Below are 25569 nucleotides of genomic sequence, written 5' to 3'. Positions count from 1 at the left end.
GTATTGATGTTGATGATATATGCAGGTGATTGTGTAATGGCTGACAAGACAAGACAATATGGATCAGATCTGTGTACTGGACAATAGTGGTACGTGTCATAAGAGTTGTGACAAGGTTGCGCGCACAACGAGATTATAGGGCATGGCAATGCCATTTTAGATGCCAATATAATTTGCAACAGACAACATGCGATGGAGGAGAGTTAGCGTTCAGAGGACCAGACAGTCAGACCTCGAGGTCAATGTTGCAGTGCGTTGGTGGTAAGAAGAGGTTGTCTACGTCTCACCGGTGTTTGATTATGGTGCACATAGTGACTAATGGAAGTACAACAGTGGTGTTTTTTACGTGTGCTCTTGGGAAGCAACAAAGTCAGATGCAAGCCGACATGGTCGAGGTGTAGAGTCGTACCTGTGATTGACAGACTAGGGTCGAACAGTTCGTGAGGCACAAGACGGACAATTTAGGATGATTGACAGACAATTCACCTCGCAGCGACACACGAGTCATACTATGGTTAAGAGCGCCGACGGAATTAGCAACAATGTTTTTTTGCGATCACGCCTGTCCCCTAGGGCATGTATTTCATTAAGCAGAAAAGAGTCCAGCCCTAAACATAGCAGTTAAGGCAACCGCGGTTACCTACAGAAAAACCTCACCCCTCCACTCGCTAAGCCGAAGTTACTATATTTCAACAGATTTGCTACCCTTTGGTCGAACCGATCAATCAATCAACAGAATTAGCAACATGTCATAGGAGTGTGTCAATTGATGGAAGTTTTGCTCTGTGGCGTGGTGACACGTGGTGCAAACTAAGGATGCAAGTTTGTATTGGAGAAGTTTACTTGCTTCTAGATCAGCAAGGGTGTGGATCAATTCAAATTGCTTGTGCAGGTTCTGAAGTGTGGATCGAATGTCGTGAAGAAGTTTCAAAGACTAAACTGAAAAGAAGTATAGACGATGGATGTTTGTATTTACAACTAGACATCGAGCAGGAAAACCAAATCAAAGATCACAATGCCTACAGGGAGGGGAGGGGGAGGGGGAGGGAGGATAGGCGTAATGAAACCTAAAAGCTTTGCAGCAGATTAAATTCAGCCAGGTAGCCGAAATTTCAGTAAGAACCAAATTTCCGGAAACTGAAGAGGAATGAGCTAACCATGACTGAATTTCCGAGCCATGGACCACGGTGTACCAGAGCATGCTAGGCACCGGTGACCGGTCCAACATAAGCAGTTAAGCACTGCACAGCATCCTGATCCACATGCAATCCCTCCTTGATCGCCTTGATCCTGAAGTGTAGGCACTGCAACCACCCGCTTCTGTTGTTAATAAATGAGCAAAAAAGGAAAAAAACATGAATAAAAAGTTAATAAATAATTTTGTATTGAGAGTCCCTAACGTATTTTAAATTCAGTCAGGTCTTCTTTATTTTTTATCTTTAATTATTTGTCAATCGAAACCATACTCCTTTTCTATGCACTCCCCACGTCATTCTCCTCTTTTATACTCTTGACAATCAGATAGAAAATAATAAGAGATATTAATGTGGCATAACAAAGATAACTAAAATATGAAATTAGACATTGAATGATTATAATAATGGTGAATGAAGACTGTGTCAGTGCAGGACGTGGTAATTTCATATCTCCAGTTGTTTATTGTTTTTGAGCACCAACAGCCTGGGTGTCTAGTTCATGAGCAGCATTCCGTTATGCTATAATGGAAATTAGGGTTCCTCGTGTGAAAAAAATGAGCAGTAGATGTTTGTGCTTGTTTTTGAGTTGCACGAAGTGACGAAGACTCAAATCACACTAGCCGATGGAGCGGTCAGTTGATCAAGATCGGCGTTTGGTGGAAGTCGGAACCGTGGAAGCCTGAAACGGTTGAATACTGGAATTGAATGACATGACAACTACAGACGCAACGCAGATGGTTTTTTTGACGGTCAACGGGGGGGAGTCGCTCCCCACCTGAAATTTGTATTACTCACGGGCCAAAATGCCTCTAAATTACTTTACATAGATCTTTTGTACAAGGTGCACCTGGACAGGCGTACACTAGGGTCACTTAGCACAGAGGAAGAAAGACAGAGGAAGAAAGAAACATCGTTTAGACTAGTGAAGACAGTTAACCTTCACCGTGCCTCGCCCGCCGGAAGGCGAGTGCCCAAGCCTGTGCGATATGCCTCTTGGATGCCGGAAGTCTGAAGGCCCACTGGTTGGCGGCATTTGTGCACTGCAGGAGTAGTGCTTGAACGCTGGTTGTATCCGTTCTGAAGATGAAAGCGTTTCTTGCTTTCCATAGTTGCCAGCAGCAAATTGCCAGGAAGGAGGAGAAAGCCTCTCGCGGGAAGGTTGGTGGGGGAGACCATGAGTGAATGAAGTCCAGGTCCCCGGGGTTTACATGTATCTGCAGCCTCTGCCACAGCTGACCAGCGAGGTTGCACCCACAAACGATGTGATCTGCAGATTCTTCAGAAGCCCGACAGATTTCACAAGTCGGGTCGTCAACCACGGTTTTGGAGAAGAGAACCGTTCTGCATTGGATCCTTCCCCTAGTTAACAGCCACATGAAGAGTTGGACGCGTGGAGGAGCGTATGATTCCCAGATGAATTTGGCCTTGGGGCTAGAGGGTTGGGTTTTTGCTTTGATCATCTTGTAAATGGCACCGCTGTCCAGGCTGCATTCTTGTCTTTCGAACACCGAATTCCTGGCATCACTTTGGTCTGATAGGTGCAGACTGCTTATCGCTTCCTGGGCATTCCGCAGTTCTTGTTGAGCAGCTGTTGATAGCCGAGGAACCATAGTGTTCTGAATGCCAACATCAATGATTTCTTTGACGGAGGCCGACTGAAGTTTGCAGTGACTGAAGAGAGCCGGGTATACATCTGCAAGTGCATCATCTTCCAGCCAGACATCATTCCAGAAGGAAGTCGACTCACCGTTCCCCACGCTCGCCGTGGTGATAGCTTGGTAGAGAGGCAGGAGCTGCCTAAGTGTAGTCCAGTGGTCACCATGAACGTCTCCTTGCAAGTTTGCTAAGGATATCTTATTCTTGACCCAAGATGACCAGGCTGACGACTGGGGACAGTGAAGCCTATGGAGGAGTTTGAGCAGCAAGCAAATGTTTTGGATGCCAATGTCTCTGATCCCGAGACCACCTTGCTCTTTCGGGTTGCACACATTAGTCCAGGCGACAAGGCAGGAGGCAGGAGGCACCTTCCCCGATTTGTCTCCAGCCCAGAGAAAAGCTTTCCTGGTTTTATCCATTAGAGAAACTACCCCAGAAGGGATTTGTAGGGAGCCCATGATATATACCAGCTGTGAATCGAGTACAGAGTTAATTAGCACGGCTCTGCCCATCTTGTTTAGAAGGAATGCCTGCCATGAGCTTAGCCGTCTGTCAGTTTTTTGGATGTAGGGGGTGAAGGCGGTAAGTGGTAATTTGTTCACTGACAGCGGCAATCCAAGGTACGTTTGGGGGAAACCCCCCCTCGAGCACCCGATCGCTTGAACACAGACACTAGCTTCCTGTTCCGCCATGTGAATCGGCACTAGAGTGCTCTTGCTGTAGTTGATGTGCAGACCAGTGGCAGCAGCGAAAGAGTCCAGAATTTCCCTGACAGCAGAGGCACCTTCCACGTCTCCTTTGAACACGAGAAGTGTGTCATCAGCGTACTGGAGCACTGCACAAGGGAGATCAGGCTCAGTTGGATGCCTGATCCTCTGCGAGCGTCTGATGAGGCATTGCAGGGTTTCAGCAACGATTAAGAACAGGTATGGGGATAAAGGGTCCCCTTGTCGTAGCCCACGCTTGCAGGTGATCCAGGGGCCAGCTGACCCGTTGACAAGAACAGCAGATAACGCTGAAGACAACAGGCACCTGATCCACCGGATCCAAGTGTCAGGGAAGTTCCTTGCCCTCAAGACCTGAAAAAGACCCTCCCAATTAACTGTGTCAAAGGCCTTTGCAAAGTCCAGCTTTAGAACAATTGCCGGCATTTTCCTTTTATGGCAAACTTGAACTAATTCCATTGCATAGACAAAAGTGTCCGTGATGGATCTTCCCTTGATGAAGCCAGTTTGATTTAGGTCAATGAGCTTAGGGATTTCAAGTTGCAGCCTTGTTGTCAGGACCTTGGAAATGATTTTCAGGCAGCAGTTTTGAAGAGCAATCGGTCTGAACGCATTGACCTCGACAGCCCCAGGTTTCTTAGGGATCAAAACCATGTGAGATCTATTCAGTCGCTGAAGGTCGATGTCACCCTGGTGGAATGCACACAGCAGGCTGTGGATGTCTGTTTGAACCGTTTCCCAGGCCGCTTTGAAGAACATCGGCCCGAAACCATCCGGGCCAGGAGCACTATTCATGTTCATGGACAACAGAGCTTGCTTCGCTTCATTGGCAGAGAAAGGTTCAGTTAAGGTTGCGCTTGGGCAGTAAGACCCCGCGTATAGCTCGTTGAGGTCAAACGGCTGGCAGCTTCCTTGGACCCCAATGATGGATGAGAAGTAATCCGTCAGAGCAGCCACCTTTCCAGCGTGGTTCACAATTTGTTGCCCGTCAACCTGAACCTCTCTGATGTAGTTGGTTCTGAGTCTTTGGGTTGCATTGGCATGATGGAATCTCGTGTTGGAGTCGCCCTCTCTGATAACTTTCTGTTTGCTTCGCTGCTTCCAGTAGGCTGCCTTCATTCTGATATGTTGCTGCAGCATATGCCTGGCTTGGCTGCGAACCTGAAATTCTTGTGTCGACAGGTTCCGAAATTCTTCAAAGAAGTCGAATAATTGGGTGATAAAACGGCAGTTATTAAGGATAGAAGGGGGTGCCCTGTTACACCGAGCCCAAACCTTTGCCTTAGCCCTGGCCGACTTGATACGGGCGACAATCTGTCCGGCCGCATCGCCGACGTCGGCCACCGAACGCCAGCTCTGAAGGATGGAAGGAAGGAAGGTGTGGTGGTGAAGCCAATGTTTTTCAAATCTGAAGAATTGAGCTTTAGGAATTTCTGTATTTAGGGTTAGCAGCAGCGGATTATGATCCGAGGTGGGTCTTGGTAGAGAGGAAAGAGTGGCAATAGGGAAAAGGAAGTTTAGATGGTTGTTGGCGAATGCCCTGTCCAGGCGAGCTAGGATGGGAAAGGGTTGAAGGTTGGTCCAGGTGTAGAGCCTGTCCGAAAGGTCGATCTCGTTGATACAAAGGTCATTTATCGTGGAGTTGAAAGCACTGGTGAGGGAGGAGTTAATCTGGCCGTTGTTTTTGTCACTAGGCTGTCTAACAAGGTTGAAGTCACCGATTAGAATCCAAGCACCATGAATTAGGCTCGGCAGTTCCAGCAAGCATTGAAGGTAGTTGGGAGAAAAGATGTGGTCCGAAGGACCATACGTGTTTGTCACAGTGAAATCAGTGTTGGATAGGTTGCAAGCAAACTCACAGGTGATAGTGTAGGGTTTACAAAAATGGTTTTGCAGGGAAAAAACGTTTGGGTCCCAAGCAGTGAGAAGCCCACCGCGTGAGCCGTCGCTGGGCTGGAGAACAAATTTGAAACCGGGAGGCAGAAAAGTTTTAGCTTTGAAGAAATCAACTTCTCTTAGCTTAGTCTCTTGAATGCACAGAATAACAGGATTAGCATTGATGAAAGCGTTGCGCACAATGTTGCATTTGTCCGGGTCGCCTAACCCACGCACATTCCAGGAAATGATAGAAAACGAGCGGAACGAAGACAACGTTGGTTCGGTGTCGGAGTTCATGTCGTTACAGTCCCGCACCCGACAGCAAGGTTCAAAAGCGAATTACAAAGACTAGAAAACGAAAGATACACGGGCTTGCAGTCCCCTTTGGGACAGCCGGTAGAACTACCCTGAGAAAAGCTAGGCATTGTCGCTGGAATCCACCGCCGCGGCGCCCCCAGCGCCGAGGTCTAGCTCTGCCGCAGAGACGAGCTTCCTCAGCTCGGTCGCACTTAGGGGCAGGTTGTTCCTTGAGAGGATGTCCCGTTTTTTGATGTGCTTCTTGAGCTCCCTGGAACATCCTGACAGAGAGTTGAGCAGGGCCTTACGCTGCACAGCCTGCGTCGTCATGTCGATGAAGTTCGACGGTGCTTTTGCCGCCAGCCGCGAGCTTGCGCGCCGGGGAGGCACCGCCTGATGCGTGGAGCGCCCACGGCTCGCCGGGGCAGAAGCTTTGTCCCTGGGACGTCGTTGGTAGGTGATGATGGCCTTGGTAGATGTGCCCCGCAACTCAGCTGGAGCAGCAGTGTCGTTGGGGTCGTCTTGAATGGCGCTTATTGAGCCATTTAGCATTGGCGCCTGGAGAGCTTGGACATGGCGAAGCAGGACCTGCACCCGGCCGCCGAAGAGGAGGGCAGCAGCCATCAAAGCTGCTGCGTGGCGACGTGCTGCGCCGTGACCACCTCTGACCCCCGACGACAGGGGGTCAAAAGGGAGGCTGCCATGGGCCTCGGAACGTGGCAGCCGTGGGTACATGGCGCTGAAGTAGTTCGGCTGCGGTCGGCTCTGCTGAATCGAGCTGAAAGGGCCTGGGGGTCCTAGGCTGGGCCCAGGTGATGGAGGCGACGGCGGTCCGAAGAAGGGCGAGAGCTCCCCCCTGCTGTTCAGTTGGAACTCACGTGGCCACACTCTGATGGGCATGATCCTGGCGACCGCCCCGTCACGGCCAGCACCGTTCCTGGCGGAAATCCGCAGCTCGAGGGGCAGCTCAAGGCGGTCATTGAGCTCCAGTAGCAGCCTCAGGGGACCGAAGTGCTCGCCCGAGAGGCAGAGGGGGTCAATTTCCGCGACAGCAGCGAAGGCACGGAAACATTCCCGGATCTTGTCCTCGTACCAGTGTTCCAGGGGGAAGTCCACGACGGCCACAAAGGCAAGCCAGGTGGGCACCCTGAAGAACCTGTTGGCCGTCTCGTGCGGCTTCTGCAGAAAAACGGTGAAACCGTCCCCAGCAATTGGGCTGAGCAGACGCAGCGAGTCTCGCGAGGCAGCAGAGGTGGCGCGTAGGAGCATTGCTCCATGCGAGGAGGGAAGCAGGTCAACGGGGACCAAAGGGGCGGCACCAAGGAGGGCCGCGCGGATGGAAGCACTGACCTCATCAGGGTGCACCGGCGGCTCTATGAACGCGTAAAGCATGCGCTCACAGAGCTCCGGCCTCCCTGGAGAGACCCAAGCGTCCGCGTGCGAAGCCCTCCCCTCTTGCCAGGAGAAGCCGTCAGAGCTGGAGTCGTCGGAGGCAGGGTCACCGCTCGCAAACTCCTCCTCGGAAGAGGATGAGGGACCGGCTCCGATTCCCCGCGAAGGCCAGGATGCTGCCGACGTAGGCGGCAGGGGCAGCGGGGTAGGCGCTGAGGCGTCAGAGACCGCAGCAGGCAGCGAAGCCGGCGCACCCGCCGGGAGCTGATCCCCGACTCTGGCCACCTGGTCGACCAGGCGGACGGAAGCGGGGAGAACATGCTTGTCCTGACAAGGCGGCGACCCCGCTTTCCCAACGTCGGCCGAAGAGGAGGTGGACGGCACGCAGTTCACCGGCGCCATAGCAGACGCAGCGGCCTCCAGCAGCAGCGTGTCAAGCTCATCATCCGAGCTAGGAAAAAACGTTTCAGGAGAGGTGGGCAGGGGGGAGGACGTAGGCGGCAAGGGCAGGGCAAGAGGGGACGGCGAAAGGCGTGCGGAGGGTGAAGCATGGATGGTGCGCACGGCGGGTGGGAGACGTCGGGAGGCCACGCGCAGGAGACGTCGAAACGGCATTTTGCACTGGGGGCTGCGGTGGCCGGAGGAAAGGCAGGAGCGGCACCGAATGGGGTCACGGCAGTCCTGCACCTGGTGGTCTTTGGCTAAGCAGCGGAAGCAGCCTGAGAGGGAAGCAGGGCGAGTGACTGTAATAACTTGTGCCTGTTTTGGGGGAGCGGCGGAGGTGACGGCCTGAAGGTACGAGCGCGTGAGCGAGACTTTAGCAGCATTCAAAGCCGGGGCAACGTTAGCTACTGCCGCGGAACCGGGAACAAGACCGGTCGCAGCGGCCACAGCAAGGGGCAGAGGGCGCGAGTGGGGCAGAGTGAGGGCGGGAGAAGAGAGAAGATCTTGGGGGACCTTCCCAAAGCGGATTTTGGGCATGGCAGGGGGCGACGGCAGAGCTCTCTCACCTAGGTCAAATGTAATAACTTCGCTCGTACCTGGGCAGTTGGCCGGTTGAGTCCCATCAGGAGTTATCAGCGTAGGGGGTGGGTGGGGGAGACGTTCGAACGCGAGCCTCGCAGCGGCCATTGTCGGGTGCAGGAAGAGCTCAATGGAGCCAATGCGCAGAACACCCCGGACAACCAAAACGTTAGCAATGTTTCTACTCGCTACTGTCACCTGGAAGACGCCGACATCGACGCAGCGCGCACGCAGGCGACCCGGACGGGGAGCAAGCAAGAAACACAGCGAATTCTCAATGAAAAACCTGTTAAACTTGGCATCGCGAGAGGGAGGAGTTACCCAGATGGAGGCCGGGGCCGGAGACTTGGTTAGCAGGTCGGGGACGGCAGTGGAGAAGCACTCACGGAGGAGGAGGTTCTGGAGTTCGAACCGGGCAGGCGACGGTGGCACGACGAGGAGTCGCGGACGGACGAGCGTCGCAGCCGCAGCAAGTCGACTGGGGGCATCCGGCGACAGGGAGGAGCCAGTGACAGGTTGGGCGAGGTGAGAGGGTGGAGGTGGAGGTGGAGGCGGCGGTGGTGGTGGAGGCGGGGGCGGTGCAGGGTGGCGCGACGGGCGCGGTGGCTGCGGGGGCGGAAGGGGGGGCGGAGGGGGCACGGAGTCGCCCGAGGTGGGAGCCTCCATCCCTCTCCAAGAGACCAAAACATCCTCAGACGGTTCGCAACGCAGATGGTCATCCAAATTAGCTTGTGTGTTGCGTCTGGGGCCTGGATTTCCGGCAGACTAGGAGTGTTTGGTTCGTGGCCACAGCCTGCCACGCCTAAACTGAAGTTTGCCACATGATGTTTGGTAGGTGTTTGGTTCAGAGCAAAGATGTGGTATGCCACAACCACGAACTCCTCCGCCACAGAATTTGTTAATGAAAAGTGTGGCGTGCGTTGGTGGCCGATTTTGCCGCCGCAGCGCCTGTGGCGTGCCTTTGCTGCATGGGAAAAAGGCATCCAAGTCTATATTTAGCACACCCACTCCTGTTATGAAAATAAACAAAAGGCTCTTGAGTCCCAGCTCCTATCTGCCTCCGCAGAATATACGAAGGCAGCACGCCGCATCCGAGGCTAGTTGCTGATTTTGTAATCAGTATTGTAAGGCTTAAACCTCTTATATATGTTCTATGAAAAATGGATGTGATCCTACTATAATAATGAGGTATTTTTCATTCATTTGTGACTGCAAACGAAACACATGCCACAAATATTTTACCATGCTTATGTGGTACTAATCCAAACAACAGTCATACTTATTTTGCCAAACCTTAATCACAAACCAAACACCTTATTTTTACCACAGTTTGTGGCTTGCCACACTTGTGGCTGCTACTTAAGGTTAGGCATGGCAATGTGTGGCCATGAACCAAACATGCCCTAACCTATGGCCCAATAGGCCCAGTCAAGCTAGTTAGCTCGTCGCAAGGACTCATCGTCTTCCTCTGCAAAAACAGAGCTCAACTTATCGGTGGATCCATCCCTGGTTCGACCCTGACGATGGCGTCTACCTCCACATATTCGAGAATGCCCGCGTCAAGAACCGGAGCCGCCAGCCGGTGCCCGTGGTCTACAGATGCAACACGTTCGCTTTTGCAGCGGCGTCCGCGCCAGCCGTGGAGCTCTGCCGGCTGCTGGTGGAAGCCAAGGCGTGGTCGTCGCGCGAACGGGGCCGGTTATCTTCTGCAATTCATATAGGCTTGAAATCGTATCACCGTGTTCGTTCGGCCATACTGGCTGATTTATTATAGGGTTTTTTTCCGTGCCATTACTATTTTCCCTCTTTTGAAACGTGTCATTACAATTCGTCTTAGGCCAGTCTCAATGCATGTTTCATAAGAGTGTCATGCATATTAAATAGGGTGCCACATAAGCAAAATTGCTGACTTGGCAGGGTCATTAAATGAAGGAGTTTCATCAAATGAGAGAGGAGTTTCATCCCCATGAAACTTATATGGCTCGGTTACCTATCTTTTTTAAACTAGTCTTGGTAACTGTGTCATAAAACTATACATTGAGACTGACCTTATGGGAAGCAGACCATTACAATTTTTGTGTTCTCTGAAACATGCCACTGGATACGATTGACGACGTATCGGGCCCACCTGCAGGCCGACGTGGCATACCAAGACCGTATACGTACGTCTCCCGTGCCCAAGGAAACGGATGCCGTCTATTCTTCTCTCCCGTCCGTCTCTTCTAGTCGGTCTTCCCTTTACTCGTGACTTTCCCCACCCGTCCTCTAGCTCGAAGGGAAGGCCGGCGAACCCTAACCGAGGGCGGCGGCCGCCGCCACCGTGGTCGAGGGTCAGGCAAGCGAGGGCGGGCGCAGGCGGGCTGCAGGCGCGCAGGTTTTCTTGGCGGCGAGCGTAGACCCGGGCGCAGCCAGGCGCCTCGGCAGCGTGCAGGCGAGCTGGCGGCCTTGGCCTCAGTTGCAGGCGGGCTAGGCGGATGGAGGACGACGACGGAAGGTATTAGTCTCTCCTTGTGTCGAATTGAGTCGATTCGGATTCAATTCATGGTCTGATTTATGCATTTGTGTTCTAGGGTTGCACCGTTCGCGCTAGAAATAAAAGTGGAAGGATTCCGTAGCATAGACTCTCTTGGTAGAAAAGCTTACACAAAAGGTCGTGTGCTTAAGTGGGATGTGGAGTTAGGCTTGTTTTCCTTTGAACAACTATGCCTATTACCACACCAACAAAGAACACCTACTGCAACATATACATCCAGCACAATCTGCATTTTCTTCTTATTACCCAAGTCTTGCTTGTCTCCAATTTGGGACTTCACTGATCGAAGATCTTCAACCACATTGTCCAGCATTTGCTTCATCTCATACACTTGTTGCTTCAAATCACCAAGAACATCCCTAGATGCTGAATGGAGGGGCGACTGGACCTGCATATGTCTCTGCTTTTGTTGATTCACATACCAGGCTGCATACTGCTCCTCGGAACGGATCCAACCACAAGTTGTTGGATCACCCTGCGCACAACTAAAGTCAATCAAAATGAAATCAAAAAGAAGAAAAAAATAAGGCCACCAAATCCTGATCTTCACGTTGTTTGGGCACTTCACAAACGGGACATCCTTGGAGTGAGCTTGCTTGCTCACGATTCGGATCAGAGGCACATGGCACTCAGGGCAGTCAAGTAGAGGGTACTGCAGCCTTCGAGTGCCAACCGTGGTCATGCTGGAGGAGGTCGCCATGGGCTGGGCCCTTGGGCACGTCAAGTTGCCCCAGGCGCCGAAGCTGCAGCAGGCGCCGAAGCCGCGGCCGCGCACAAGCCGCAACAGCGCTCAGGGCCAGCCCTCGAGCCCCCCGAGCCCCTAGGGAGCCGCCGCCGTGCTCGTCGGATTAGGGTTAGCCGTCGCGCCCGGGGCGAACAGAGAGAGATGAGAGCGCTCCAGCTTCGAGATAGAGAGGATAACGGGAAAAATGGAGCGCTTCGAGATAGAGAGGATAACGGGAAAAATGGTGGAGAAATAACCAGGCCGTTTTCTTACGTACATAAACGGGTCTTCGTATGCCACGTCGGCCTGCAGGTGGGCCCGATACATCGTCAATCGTATCCAGTGGCATGTTTCAAAGAACGTGAAAATTGTAATGGCCTGCTTCCCATAAGACGAATTGTTATGGCATGTTTCAAAAGAGGGAAAATAGTAATGGCACGGAACCAAAAAAAAACCTTTATTATAAGAAAAAAACATTAATGAATGGCTGCCAAATTTGACTGATAAACCTAACCTAAGGGAACAATGGCTCACACGAGATAGCTGTGGACGAAACCTCTACCTATTTTTTAGTGGTACAATATAATATAATAATAGATTAATAAATTAACTTCTAGAGTTATTCTAACTCAAATTATTTTAACTTTGATTAAATTTATAGAAAAGATCATAAATACTTGTGACACCAAATTAATGTCATTAAATACATCATAAAGTATAATTTCATCACCTATTTATTTGGTGTCATAAAAGTCATTATTCTTCATTATAAAATTAGTCAAACTTGAGATAGTTTGGCTTTTGGTGATTATAGGAATTGATTTATTTTGAGAGGGAAGGAATATATTACACATGAGACAATAATACCATCTTTCAGGCAAGCTTGTAAACTCACAGCTACACAAGGTTCCCATCCCTTCCTCTGACCTTTTTTTTCCTTGAAAAAATACTCTCTTATTACAGTTTTTATGCCTATCCACGCATATCATCTATTGTTTCGCTTCGTGTGCTGATCCCTAATTGCTGCGCAGCAGCCAGCAGGGCCACTGGGCCAGTTAGTTGCAGTGAGCTTCTTGGGCCATACTCCGTTTTCCTGCAACTCGTAGTTTTTACATCCCAGGCCTGGTGGCAGCTCCAGCAGGACCAGCTTGTCGTAGCAGCTGTGTGTATTAACACAATCTCAGATCCGTGGCTCATGACACAAGCTACAGAACGATGGATGAGATTTGTGGCGGATGATTACCTGGAAATAGGCCTCTAGTTTCTGCCTCAGGGCACCGTGCTCCCTCTTCACTTTCTGGAACGATCTCATGCAACTGCAAACCGAAACCACGAGAGTTAACAATGGCTGTTCTCATTTCTTGACATGAGACAAAAATCTGAAAGAACTAAGCAGCCAGAGAGACAGACCCTTCAACATTTCCCTGTGCACAGTAATCCCTGAATGACATGCACTCACTCTTCATCCTTGAAGCACCAATGCTGCATCAAGTTTTGTAATGTCGTCAAACACATGTAAACTTTATATAAATATAAGGCATTGATAATGTGTTCAGATGTCAGAGTTATGCTTTCTTTACATCTGATTCAGAACCATGCCATGCTTACAAAAATTCATTCGCACGCAGAACTACAAAAATGAGTTTTTCTCAGATACCAGACCACCTTAAAGCCTCCAAGAACCAAGAACCTTGATTTACAAGCATACTGGTCATGTCATTAGTGGGGCATTGATATGCTTCAGATCCCCCCCCCCCCCCCCCACACACACACCCCGCACACCCACCCCTTTTTAACAAGCTGAAGCATGCAATAGTTGTTTCAAAAAGGATAATGTCAATTTTGCAGGACGTTCAATTAAACTCAATAGTCCTCATTATTCACAAAACTATAAAGGTCTGTGTGCTGTACTGAATCAGTCACATAGCATGGATCATATGCAACTGAAAAAAATATATCCAGATGCAGCACCAGAGCTACCTGGAACAGCTGCCTTTTAGCTGCTGCATGTATGCATCCCATCTATTGAAATCTTTGGGGTATTTTTCCCTGCAGTGTCACAAAATTTTAATCAGTCAAGTTGAACACTTCTGCTTGCATCATATTTTCTTTCTTTTTGAACAAGAGATCACTTCTCCCTTGATATGCATGTTTTACTTACAGAGCTTGTTCAACATTTGATATTAGCCTGGCTGAATCCTTGAAAAACAAAGTGACAACCTCTTCGGCAAAATTAGGACTAGCTTCGTCCTGCAAGTCTTCCACCTGGCAAAATTGCTCATCTAGGTACCCCTGTCAACGAAAACAACTTACTGAATCAGCATTTGATATATCAAAGGAAAACATTGAAAACCATAAAACATCATAGAATAGTGTCTGCCATGGATGGGATCAAAAGCAGGCATGCTTATACATCGGAAAAAGGTATGACCAAACTTCTAGGTCCTTGTGAAAGCATAAAGATAAACTATTGATTAGAAATCTCTAGAGTATAATACAGGCCTGATCAAAGAGACTCTTTTTCATGGATGCAGCCTGGCGACGCAAATTAGAATAATCCATTCGTATAAATGAACTAGCCAAAGGGTGCCAAGGCGAAGGTGATACAGATAGGAAAACACTTCACAAGTCACAAGATATATATGAAACTGGTGGGAACAATGGATATAGAAAGTTGAGCATGCCATATGCTTATATAGTGGAGGAGGCAGTTACTATTTGTCTACCAAACATAAGTGAAACTTAGATATTCCAGTTTCTGGATAGCAAATGTAAGCATCTTTGCATGCACAGGTGATTTGATTGCCACGGTGTGCACAAGCTATCCACATTTTGGAGAGTGACTTGAATAGATGCAGATTCTTGTAGCCTGTATCTCTTTATAAGAGATATATGTTGGTTTATAACAATCGCAAAGAAATCATTGAAGGAATTTTTAGGAATTATCAAGGGTTAACCTGTTTCATGGCATCCAGACTATTTCCCGAATAAACCCGATCAAAGATAGAATTAGCTGACATCAAGTGATTGAACAGCACCAACCGTCTGTAGGTGTACGTAAAACATGATACAATACTATATTATTATTTTATTACTTGACACATCCGCATGAATGTAAACACATTTGAGCAAAGAGAATTAAGATCTAATACAGTATTTACTGCCAAATTTTCTCACGTTGGATTGCTCAAAAAGAAAACATAGGCATGGAGTACTAGAACAAGTGAAGAAGTCTCAGGCATTATCTTAATACAGAGTCATAGAAGTCTGTAGATTGCAGCTTAGAATGGGTCAATCATGCAATTTAGTTAAGCTTAAGCACCCTAAATTATTCAAATTACCCAGACAAACAATTTAAAGCTTTTATTACAACCAGCCTACACAGAGTTACTGAATCATGCAGATGGAAGCTTTTCCTAACTCCATACAAGGTATGAAAAGATTTAGCACCAGAGATATTCGGTTCTCATTCTGTGCCAATCAAGTAATCATTAGCATTTAACAAACTGTCATTTAATCACTGTTCACCTACACAGCATTTTAGCTCGTTTACACACCGTGTAAACTCTACACGGTGGCTTGCCGTGTCCGTTTAATCAGCCGTTTATCCCGTTTAATCACTGCTTGGTCCATTTAAATGGCTGTTTAGCTCGAATAAATAGCTAAACAATAGGTGACCATTTAGTCCGTTTAAGAAAGTGCATAAATCAGACAACACTGAAGTCAGATTGCTACACATCAGTATATTTACCTTATACAGTTATAATGGTATCTTTTGTCTGTTTTGTGGGTCAGTGGAATACAGAAATTCTGCTGTAACAGCATCCTAAGATTACACAAGAAATTCTCCAGTGACAAATCCCAGGATAGAATTTAATCAGACAAATGGGAAATGGGAAACTGGAACAAGATGTCTTTTTGTGCCCCTCAAAGTTCAAACATAATGTGGTGATAAAATCTGGGAGAATGACTGAGAACTAGAATAGGGACAAGATGCTTACTTTGAGCCTCAGCCAAAGAAAAGTAGGACAAAGAATAGACCTCGACAGCTTGGTCCAATTGTCACAGGCCAATGTTCTCTCAGAGCATTGGACCACGTGGCAAAACCAACAGTCTTTTGTACAAGGGGTAAAAGAGATTCATTCAATGATTGATCCGATGATTGCAGTTCACCCCAAGTCAACATCACAACTTGATAAGAGGAATACGGCATGGATCAGAAATTCGAAACAAACAGAAAGCCTATACAGGAAATGGATATCGGCAAAAAGAAAATTCTGGACGAGTCATCGCCATTGCCACATGAATAAACAGCAAACATTGTCTGCATGAAAGCTATTCAGTCAGTACCTTCCCCGTATGGTGACTAAATATTCACAAATATCCCAAGGCATGGTCCCAATGTTCATTCCTGTACTGTTGTCTCTATCCATTTCATGAGTATTCTCAAGGCAATAATTTTCCCTTCTGCCACAAATCTATTTTTTATTCATTATTTCCTTTTCTATGTAGAAAAGGGATAGTGAACATGGCCCCCTCCATAAAAACAAAAATCTCAAGCTATGTGTGTTATCATGTAAATCAAGATGATATGCCCACAGGGATGACATCTCCCTCCTAGAAGGAAAGCTGCTAACAAACTCGACACGCCTGAGCTCACCCATCTAATCTCCCAGTTCCCTCATCATCGTCTAACTAGAAACCAGGAACATTTCTTGGCAGCTGCTGTCATCTTGACAAGCGTCCTCACCTGGGAGCCTTGGAAGTTGGAAGAACAGAAGAGGCTTTCTAGAGGACTGTAGACATATGCAAGCAGCGGATTGCTTCTGCGCTTGTTGGGGCAACCATGCCTAGCCATCTGTCACGATCTCCCTGTAGCCATGATTGACTCTTCAGAGCTCATGTGCAGTGACTAGCATGTCTCACATGTTGGCTCCCTGTGCACACGCCACTGCGACTGCCCCTCAATTTTACCTCACGCTCCACCACCGTACACACAAACTTAGTTGAACAAACAAAGATTGCTAATTTAACCTTTTTATCAGACATAAAAAAGATAGTTCTAGTGCATGAATAAGCATCAGGTCAAAGCTAAGTTTTTTTAGCATTTGGAACTTTGAAGCTTGTCTTTCCTAGTAAACGCTTCACACTATTATGTCTGGCTTCCACATATCAAGGTCATCCATGCTCTGCGGTTTGCACATGATCACATTATCAGCACTCAGCAATCCATTTATAGCATTAGAGACTAACTTTCCACAATCTAAAAGTAGCATCTGCATAGCACAACATGAACTGGATGTGCACGGTACCTCCAAAAGCATCCTCATGGATTCTCATCCACAGTGCTCCAGAAAGGAACCTAGATGCTTGGTTTGATGTGTACGCTCCATTACCGTTTTGGCACATTAATAGGTTTCTTTTCTCACCTAGAAAGCACCAACTTGACCAGTTGCCTCTCCACTCAAAATTTACTTACAAATCAGAAAATTTCCTCTTCCATTGGATCAGGTGCACCGAGAGTTAAGTTTTGGATGAGGATATAACCTGTGGTCACTAAAACACTAACAAAACATTCACAAAGCTTTTGAGATGCATTGCACATAGTGAGCAGACACAGCATGATCTTCTGTAGTTCAGCAACCAACTCACTGGAAGTCAAACTTCCAGATTCTGAAGCTATGCGCTAGAGATGCAAGTGAGTAGCCAATGGTGTTTTCTGGGTCAGCTAATAATTAGGTGGGAGGGCCTTTTAATTCATTTTAGCAAGTTCTAGGTGCACGCGAGTGACACCTATCCAAACATGATATAGAAACGAGCACCACAGCTTAACCGCCAGGAGCGATCTTTTTCATCCTAGTACTAGAAAATAAAGATCGAACGGTCTTAGCCGTCATGCTCCCTCTAGATTGGTTTGGTGTCACTCTCATACCAGAACCGATTCCCACCTAACGACATTGGTAGGGAGCGGAAAAGGAAGGCGTGGGTACCGACCAATCGAGAGAGGAGAGAACGACACGCTGATTCCCCGATAGCATCCTCCCCGTCCGGATGAGTGCGCCAGCCCGATCTCCCCGCGCGGCGCGACGTGAATCGGGGTTCAGCCGCAGGTTTCGCATCGGGGGATGCCGAACGGGTAAGGGGGCGAAAAAGATGGCGAAAGGCGCGCGGGAAAAAGGGCGGTGGGAGCTCAAAGCGACCTAGGATAGGAAGGTGATGCCGGCAGAGGGTGAAGTGGTTAGTGAGATACCTAGTGGGGCGCAGCCGCGCGGGACGAAGGGGACGGCGGCGACGGGGGCGGCGGGTGGCCGATTTGTGCTGGCTCGCCTCTGCGTCGCCGCGGAGACGTGGAGAGCCAGGTGACCGCGCGGCGATGGATCGTCGCGGCCGCTGATGTGTTGGAATTGATAGTGCTCGGATTTTTTTTAATCTTTTTTAGTTTCTACTTTGAAATTATCCCCACTTAATTTTTTTTGTTTTTATTTTTAATCCTTTTGGCTGTGCCGTGTTTAGCGCGAAATAACATTGTCAAGCCACAAGTGTTGGCGTGGTGAGATGTGTTATGTTAGACGATGATTTTTACGTGAAAAATCTTTGTCAGCAAAAGTGGTATAACAAGTTTTTTCATGTGGAATTTGCCATCCAATGTTCATATCTTGTTGCAACAACACATATGGCACGATATATTTGTTTGGTGCTCTATCAATTTAAATTGCACCCATATGAGGGTATCTGGACTAGGTCATAGGCCCTAAACTAGTAGGTATGACTATAGTCGGTGCTCTAAGATGTATATTTAGTTAGGAAGACTAAAGAATTAGGAGACCCAACCCTATTCTTTACTGATCCAAATCTTAGTTGGTGGTTTTTTTTAATATGGATCAGGCTCATGTAGTGGTATGGTTGCTTCGAAAGATGTAGGCGACACATCTATGTTTTTGTTTGCCTAATGTATCCGTCGTATGGGTGTAGGCTAAGATTTATGTCTAATCAGACCTAATATTTAAACATGTTTAGTTGACAATAAAGCTTAATCGTGAATTATTTATTACATTTTTAAGACTCTTTTGGACTGTAGGAGTTTTTTCTAGTCTTCTAAGTTTTTCCTATGAAAATAAATTGATTCCTATAAAATTCCTAATCAATCAATTTCTGTGAAATTCCAAAGGACCCCTTAATTTGCAATATCGCTATCTAATACGGGTTTTAAATGATTCCGTTGTCAGAGATTGGTGAAATTACTCGTTTTGTTTTGCTTATAAACAAATATAAACATTTTTGTTGCGAAAAAAAAAATCGCCCTCGCGTGGAGGAAGTGTTTGAACTCCGCCGCCACCTCCACAACCCGCGACTTGAGTGGTGCGTCCCGCGGCCGCGGGGAAATGGCGGAGCGGGACCGGATCCTGGAGAGGGAGAGGAGGCAGATGGAGCAGATCCTAGAGCTGGATATGGAGGAGCTCCAGGTAGAGGAGGTCGACGACGACGGTTCATCCTCCTCCTCCGACGTCGACACCTTCCTCAGGTCCGAGCGCCCCCCCCCCCCCCCCCCCCTCCCTTGCCCCTCTCTTACAAATTACAATTCCTTGCGAGAGCGGAGTTCGACGAGGATAGAGTGGTGTGACTGAAGATGTTAGTTATTGTGAAAATACATTACACGCTGAATTTGGAGGCGGTGGAGACTAGGATTGCGGATTTTTTGCAAACTTAAGCTGTTTTTTTTTAATACGAGAGTTTTGCCTCAGCTTTTAAGGAAGCAAGCATAGTCGGATACAATACTGGGGAACACACGACAGCCTAGTACATGATCTAGATTTCACAGATATCAGTAGACATCAACACACTAGGCCTGAAATTCTTCATTTAGAGCATGACTTCGTCCTTCACTTGCAGAATGTTTTGGCGATCCTCCTCCTTGAGGAGTACACTCCACTTCTGCAGGAATGATAATACAACATAGATGATGTCAGACGGGGCCTTTGGAAACTTGTTTTCAATAGCCATCCTGTTCCTATTATTCCAATAGCCCAAGCAAAACCTGCAAAGATGAAAAGGGTTAATGTGATGGGTAGGGGCCCCTTGCCCTGTAACCATGCTTCAGACAACTTCTTCACGGAGGTTGAGCAATTTTGCCATTTAAAGATCTCTCCTAGGAAGCTCCAAATCATTCTACTCCCTCCATGCCAAATTGTAAGTCATTCCAAGAATCTTGGAGAGTTAAAGTATCTCAAGTTTGACCAAAATTATAGAAAAAATTACAAAGTTTTGTGGCATCAAATAGATATACTATGAAAATATAATTAATGAAGAACCTAATGATACTTAGGCCCTGTTTGGTTCCCCTTGCTAAATTTTAACCAGCTAAACTTTAGTTAGCTAAAGTTCCAAACACATTGACTAAAAGGAGCTAGAATAGTTTAGTTCCATTAGTCACCCAAGAGTAGCTAAAATAACGGGGCCTTAGTTGATATCATAAATGTTATTATCGTACTATATAAATTTGGTCAAACTTGAGATGTATTGACTCTTCAAGATTCTTGTAATGACTTATAATTTGGGATGGAGGGAGTAACTATAATGCAATAAAAAAATATATGATTCACAGATTCAATAGTCCCACACAGGCAGCACTCCTCATAACCTTCCAACCTCTCTTGCTAAGTCTTTGAGCACATTGCAGTTTATTATTAAAAACCTGCCAGACAAAAAACTTGATCTTTAAGGGAATTTTACATTTCCATAGATGACCAGCTATTCTGCTAGTAACCCCATCATTTGATATGAATCTGTAGAGGGATTTTGTAGAGAAGTGGCCTTTTTTCTCTAAGCCCCAACTAACCATGTCAGAGCCCTCCTCATCTAATGATATTCTGCTAAGCTCTCCTTGAGCTCAATCCATCTTTCAAATTCCCTTAAAGATTAGGATTGGGGAATTTTTGCAAACTTAAGCTCATAGCAAACAGCAAAATCTGGAGCTTAAACTAAAATTTGTTTTAAGCTCAGAGCTTACAGCGGAGATGGTTAGTGGTTACTTCGCACTCATAGCCAACATTTAGTTTGCAACCACAATTTTGCTGATGTACTCAAACTTATGGCTGTGGAGTCTTGTCTTTTGATCTATATTGGAAGACGGGGGTATGACCCTAAAACTCTAAAAAAGGTTGGTGGAGGAATGATGAGGTAGTATACATGGTGCCCACAAGTTCGGTTATATTCAAAGTTTTGGTACTAATGATTAATACGCTAGATAACATCTTAAGGCCCTTGGTTCAATGGGATGTGTGAACATAGTATATGGTCTGCTAAATATTTCCCCACTACCTGTACCTGCATTCATTTAAATGGTATAGATAGAAGTGAATTTGTATGAGCTTGTTGCTACTCAATGTTTGTGTGGACTCTTGTTTTATCCATTTTTCTTCTTCACATTCTTTAATTGCAGAAATGCTCATGGAGATGGAGGGATTAACACTTCTGAGGAGCTTATGGTCGATACATCTACTGTTTCCTTGCAAGATGACACCTACCTTGGTAAATATTCATGCTAATCTTATTTGTGTATTTTATATTCCTAGATTCGGATTTTATATTCTAGATTCAATGCATGAACAGTCTGGTTATTTGCTAGAGGCAAAGATTGATGGTGCACGAGGAAAATTTGCTTTCCTGGATGGAGACAGAGTCCTCAATCTGCCGATGTTCTATCTTCAAGGTAGAATTTCTGCTTCTGGTGGACCATGCAGTGTATGACAAAGCTTACCTCAAATTAATTTGAATATGAGGACAATACATTTTGAAGTGGACCATCCTGTTGTCCTTCCCGAAATCTGAACAGACCTATTAATATTGACTGTGTAACTAGTGGTAATAATCTCATCTTACAAAGTATATATAGAAATGACCATCTGTGTTGTCCTTTTTGACCGGAGTGATGACTATTGACGGCGTACATTTTCAATATAATGGAATTATAATAAATGTTCTGTCATGGAACTTCTGCAGTTGTTTTGTTTCCTGAAGCTTCCCTACATCTTCGAGTGTTTCAACGTAGATTAGTGGAAGCTATTGACAAGGCTATTAATCATGTTGATGCTCCATGCATGATAGGCGTGGTGAGTGCCATTTCTCATTGTCGTGATGCATTGTTACATTGTCTGTTTTAATTGGCTATGGTCCAATGTCAGGTTTATGTTTATCGACACACAAATGATGGACATTATACTATTGCTTCTGTCGGGACAATGGCAGAGGTGAGGTTTCTAAGCTATTAGTTACTAGTTATGTCATGTGTACTTGTGGTCTTCCTCCTCGTTGAGTTGTTTCTACTGGTGATTGAGTATCTGCTCTCATGATAGAATGATAAATTATTTCTTGATCTTTCTATCAAAAAGAACAAATATCCTTGATGTCTTCTATAATAAGTTAGTAACAACTAAAGCCTAGACAAGGGGTGCCAGAACATAGGGCTAGGGTGCTGCACTACAGTAAAATGAAAACCATATCCTCCTGGTGCACCACTGCCATTTTGGTTCCAGCTTCACCACTGGACTAGATTTGGAATCTGTAAACAAATTTGATGCCATCTAGAGACATATATCAAGCCATTAAAAAGAAATAATGAATTCACACAGGACCTAGACATTTACTTACTGGAAAACATCATTATGTTATCCGCAGCTAAAGTTGATTATTGTGTTTTCTTTTCTTCTTTTGAGAAGCTATGGTTGATTATAGTCTCCTTATTCTCAAAAATAGACCCTGCAACCAAATTTCTGGATTCATACATTGATCAGTTGATGAGTCTATCCCGACTTGCTTGGGACTAATTGTTGTTTTGCATCGATCAGTTGATGATACAAAACATCTTGGAAGTTGGAATTCAAGTGCGCACTACAAGTTCCATTTTCATGCCACTAACGTGTCTCTGAGTCACTTGTTTTGGTTAACACCCTTTTACACATTTTGCAATTTTAAAATCAACTAGACTAGTATAAGTTGTGAGTTTAATGCAATACCTAGGGGCTGTCTTACCCCCCACAGGTCGTTTTTTTTTTTTGTATAAGTTGTGAGCTATATATTGGTGCAAGTTTTATTTATTTGTTATTTCATCCAAACTATCTATATTCACCTGTAGCCCTTCCTTCTCATTAGCCATACTGTCAAGAGTTAAATTAACTTGTATGTTTATGTTGCTTTCATAGATACAGAAAATTCAACAGTTGGATGACGGTTCATCATGTATTTTCTCTCATGGTCAGCAGCGGTTTCATCTTATGCGCCATTGGTTGGATGTCGACGGAGTAGTAAGTCTTAATAATTAAGGGTCTGTTTGGATCCAGTGTGATTATAATAATCAGCTAAGGTATTGTAATTGTGATCCAAACAAGCTAGATTATAAGGTGGATTACTATAATCAAAACACCAAGTTACAATAATCCTATAATCCACCTTGGACCTGCTTTTTGGTGATGATGAGTATTTGTCACTTGAACCAAGAATAATCCACCACAATAATCCAGGGATCCAAGCACTCTGATTATTAATCCAGATTATAATAATAATCCTATGTATAATCTAGATTATAATGATACAGCTGTGATCCAAACAGGGCCAGTAAAAAGTATGTAATTCTCTGAACTAAAAGGAAGAGAGCATATTCTCATGGCATTTTTCTTGTTGACAGCCATGGGGTGAAGTCCAAATTATTGAAGAAGATACACCTCAAAGAACTCCAAGGGATGCTTTTGGACAGTTAGCTGCAACTAACAGTTTCAGGCAATGTGCTTCATCGATAGTGCCCAGTTTGCATGCGTCATGTTCTACACAACTTGATCATGTGGGTTCTGATTTGGATAGGGATTCTCTATCACCCACTAGCACTTCAAGTGACTACTCAGTAACAGATAAAGGAATATATCTTTTAGGTTCCCAGTCCAGTGGCCTGGTAAGGTGTGGTGTTTTGGATGAATCCTCAAATGAAGGCCAAAATTCTATACCTGAACAGTCTTGCCAGAGCCATGAGCCTGTAAAAGAAATTGATGGGTACAGTCAGCCAGATAAGAATACAAACACAGGGGATGATGATAATCTTTGTTTCATATCCTCCAAATCCTTTCAGAGAGCAAGAAAGAAAGATACTAAACAGCAGAAACATTACTTCGCAACAAAAAATGCATCACAGGCCCCATTGTCATTTTGGCCTCGCTGGGCTTATGAGATGTATGATTCGTATTCACTTTCTAGAAGAGCTGCAGGTACCAAGTTATTTCTCCGCTCCTTTTTATTTCACTTGACTCTTGAATTGTAGCAAACTGAATTTATGTTACTCTACATTCATCTGTAATTTTTTTCTCGGACATGCTGGAAAGCTGCTTATATCTTTATATTATAGAGAGATAAGTCCTGTTATGTCAAAGTATAAATCTGTTCAGTTGTGAGTTAAGTGTATGTATGACCTTGAATTATCTTCATGGCAGATTTGTGGAGACAAGTAATTTTAAACCCAAGCATGGATGATCATGTGAGAAAACCCAATTATTTGTCATTTTGCATCGGAAGCAAACTTCCTATCTCAGAATCTCTGAGGCAAGAATTGCTTGAGATTGATGGAGTCTCATATCGACTACAGCGGGAGATTCAGCTACTCAAAGCCTTCAATATCGTACGATGTAGAAATTGCCTGGTAATGTTTATTTTCTTTCTTTTTTGAAGGTCATGTTTATTTTCTTTTAAACAGTTACTTTCTCAAAGTTTCTGATCATACTTCATTTCTTCAATTCTGTTCACATGGCCAAGACTTGTGATCTTATATCTGCCCAGTCTGCAGTTGGAGCGAGTGGTAATGCATCATGCATAGTGGCGACATGAAAATGAAACTGGATCCAAGGTTTCAAATTTTTTGTGATTTTAGGGTTTCTGCAGGATTTCAACCTTTTGTTTTGCATAAGGGCAGTGTTTCGAATACCTAATAAAAAGAAAACAAAATGAAGCTGACTCATTATTTCCATAGAGATGGCTAAAACTCACTGGTCGACTTTTGGCAAGTTGATTTTGAGAATCAGCACAGAAACTCTTTCTTGGTTGACATCCCATCTGATTCTTGGATCTGGGGCAGTCCTGGGGATATCAGCTATAAAACAGATCAAATAATTTCTTCTTAGTTTTGACTAATACAAGAGGTGACAGGTTCATTTCTTGTTCGTAGACCCATATTGCAAGACGAAGTGACATGGTGGTGACGTCCAGTGACAGCCCGATGTCTTCTCACAGCAAGCCCCACCGTTCTGTGAAAGAGATTATCACAGTATACAGTGCCACTGGCCTTGCACTGCGCGGCAACCCTTCCAAAACTCACAGCTGGTTTCCAGAGTATGATAATTTTACCAGTTCCTTTTTTTTTTCGTTTCTCCACTCGAACCTGGAAATCACATAATTACCATGGTTGCTTGATACACTAGCTAAGTTCTTTTTCTGGTTGTAGATACACATGGACGATCGCGTTGTGCAGTGCCTGCCAGTCCAATATAGGCTGGCTGTTCAGAGCCGATAACAAGAACCTGCATCCTAGATCCTTCTGGGCGATACGCACTTCCCAAATTTCAGATGATACACAATCAAGATAGAAAACTGGTCAGATCATCCATGTATAACCTGCGTGACCATTTGTTGCAGTTGCAGCAGTCCATTAACTTCTGCCTTCCATTATTCTCTGCAAGACTGCAAGGTCCAATTTGCCTGCTCTTTTCCTAAAAGCGAACGGAGGGTTTTCGGCAAAATCTGGTTTGGGAAGGGCTTTCCAAAAACTTGTTCGAACTTGTGAAGTGACCTGCTGCGTCATATATAGAGAAGGGTTTCAGATCCATGTGTGCGTCCAAACTCTAAATTTGCGTGGCATAATCGACTGTGCTCATGTCTTGAACACGGTTTGATGCGACAATCCTGACGTCCGGACGATGGCGTTCAGTTTTAAGAGTTTGATGTCCTCTAGTAGCAAGTAGCAGCTAACTACAAAGCATCACGTATTGTACTTTTTTTCGAGAGTTATCACGTATTGTACAGTTTTTCTTTATATTATTATAGTCTTGCACTTGAGTCGAATGCTGTCGTCGCCCATGCAAATCATGTACAAGAAATCCCCGACACGCATGA

The 25569-nt window shown here is 45.8% G+C and overlaps 2 protein-coding genes and 1 long non-coding RNA gene across 9 annotated transcripts; 1 reads left to right on the top strand and 2 right to left on the bottom strand.

Moving 5' to 3' along the window:
* On the bottom strand, window positions 1059-8664 carry LOC8062174. Its single transcript, XR_002451071.1, has 2 exons — window positions 8489-8664; window positions 1059-1304 (listed from the first exon to the last, which is right to left on the bottom strand). It is a non-coding gene; the product is annotated as an uncharacterized LOC8062174 (long non-coding RNA).
* On the bottom strand, window positions 12224-17842 carry LOC8075559 (pseudo histidine-containing phosphotransfer protein 5). 2 transcript variants are annotated; one of them, XM_021457918.1, is made up of 7 exons: window positions 17675-17842; window positions 14382-14469; window positions 13586-13716; window positions 13405-13473; window positions 12835-12906; window positions 12668-12740; window positions 12224-12584 (listed from the first exon to the last, which is right to left on the bottom strand). In XM_021457918.1, exons 2-7 carry the CDS (start codon window positions 14442-14444, stop codon window positions 12534-12536), a joined length of 459 nt encoding a protein of 152 aa, XP_021313593.1. In that variant the 5' UTR covers window positions 14445-14469; window positions 17675-17842; the 3' UTR covers window positions 12224-12533. The 2 variants fall into 2 exon arrangements, with proteins under 2 accessions (XP_021313593.1, XP_002456341.1); XM_002456296.2 differs by lacking the exons at window positions 14382-14469; window positions 17675-17842 and adding an exon at window positions 13927-14183.
* On the top strand, window positions 17983-25489 carry LOC8062173 (protein cereblon homolog). 6 transcript variants are annotated; one of them, XM_021457911.1, is made up of 10 exons: window positions 17983-18946; window positions 20864-20952; window positions 21050-21133; window positions 21424-21533; window positions 21606-21671; window positions 22629-22724; window positions 23105-23675; window positions 23898-24103; window positions 24626-24789; window positions 24902-25489. In XM_021457911.1, exons 1-10 carry the CDS (start codon window positions 18807-18809, stop codon window positions 25041-25043), a joined length of 1668 nt encoding a protein of 555 aa, XP_021313586.1. In that variant the 5' UTR covers window positions 17983-18806; the 3' UTR covers window positions 25044-25489. The 6 variants fall into 6 exon arrangements, with proteins under 6 accessions (XP_021313586.1, XP_021313584.1, XP_021313590.1 ...); XM_021457909.1 differs by having other exon boundaries at window positions 22623-22724; XM_021457915.1 differs by lacking the exon at window positions 24902-25489 and adding an exon at window positions 24248-24307 and having other exon boundaries at window positions 22623-22724; window positions 24626-24766.

This window comes from Sorghum bicolor, chromosome 3 (assembly GCF_000003195.3).
Source record: "Sorghum bicolor cultivar BTx623 chromosome 3, Sorghum_bicolor_NCBIv3, whole genome shotgun sequence".
In the NCBI taxonomy this organism is placed as follows: Eukaryota; Viridiplantae; Streptophyta; class Magnoliopsida; order Poales; family Poaceae; genus Sorghum; species Sorghum bicolor.
This window is presented reverse-complemented; position numbering and strand designations above follow the sequence as displayed.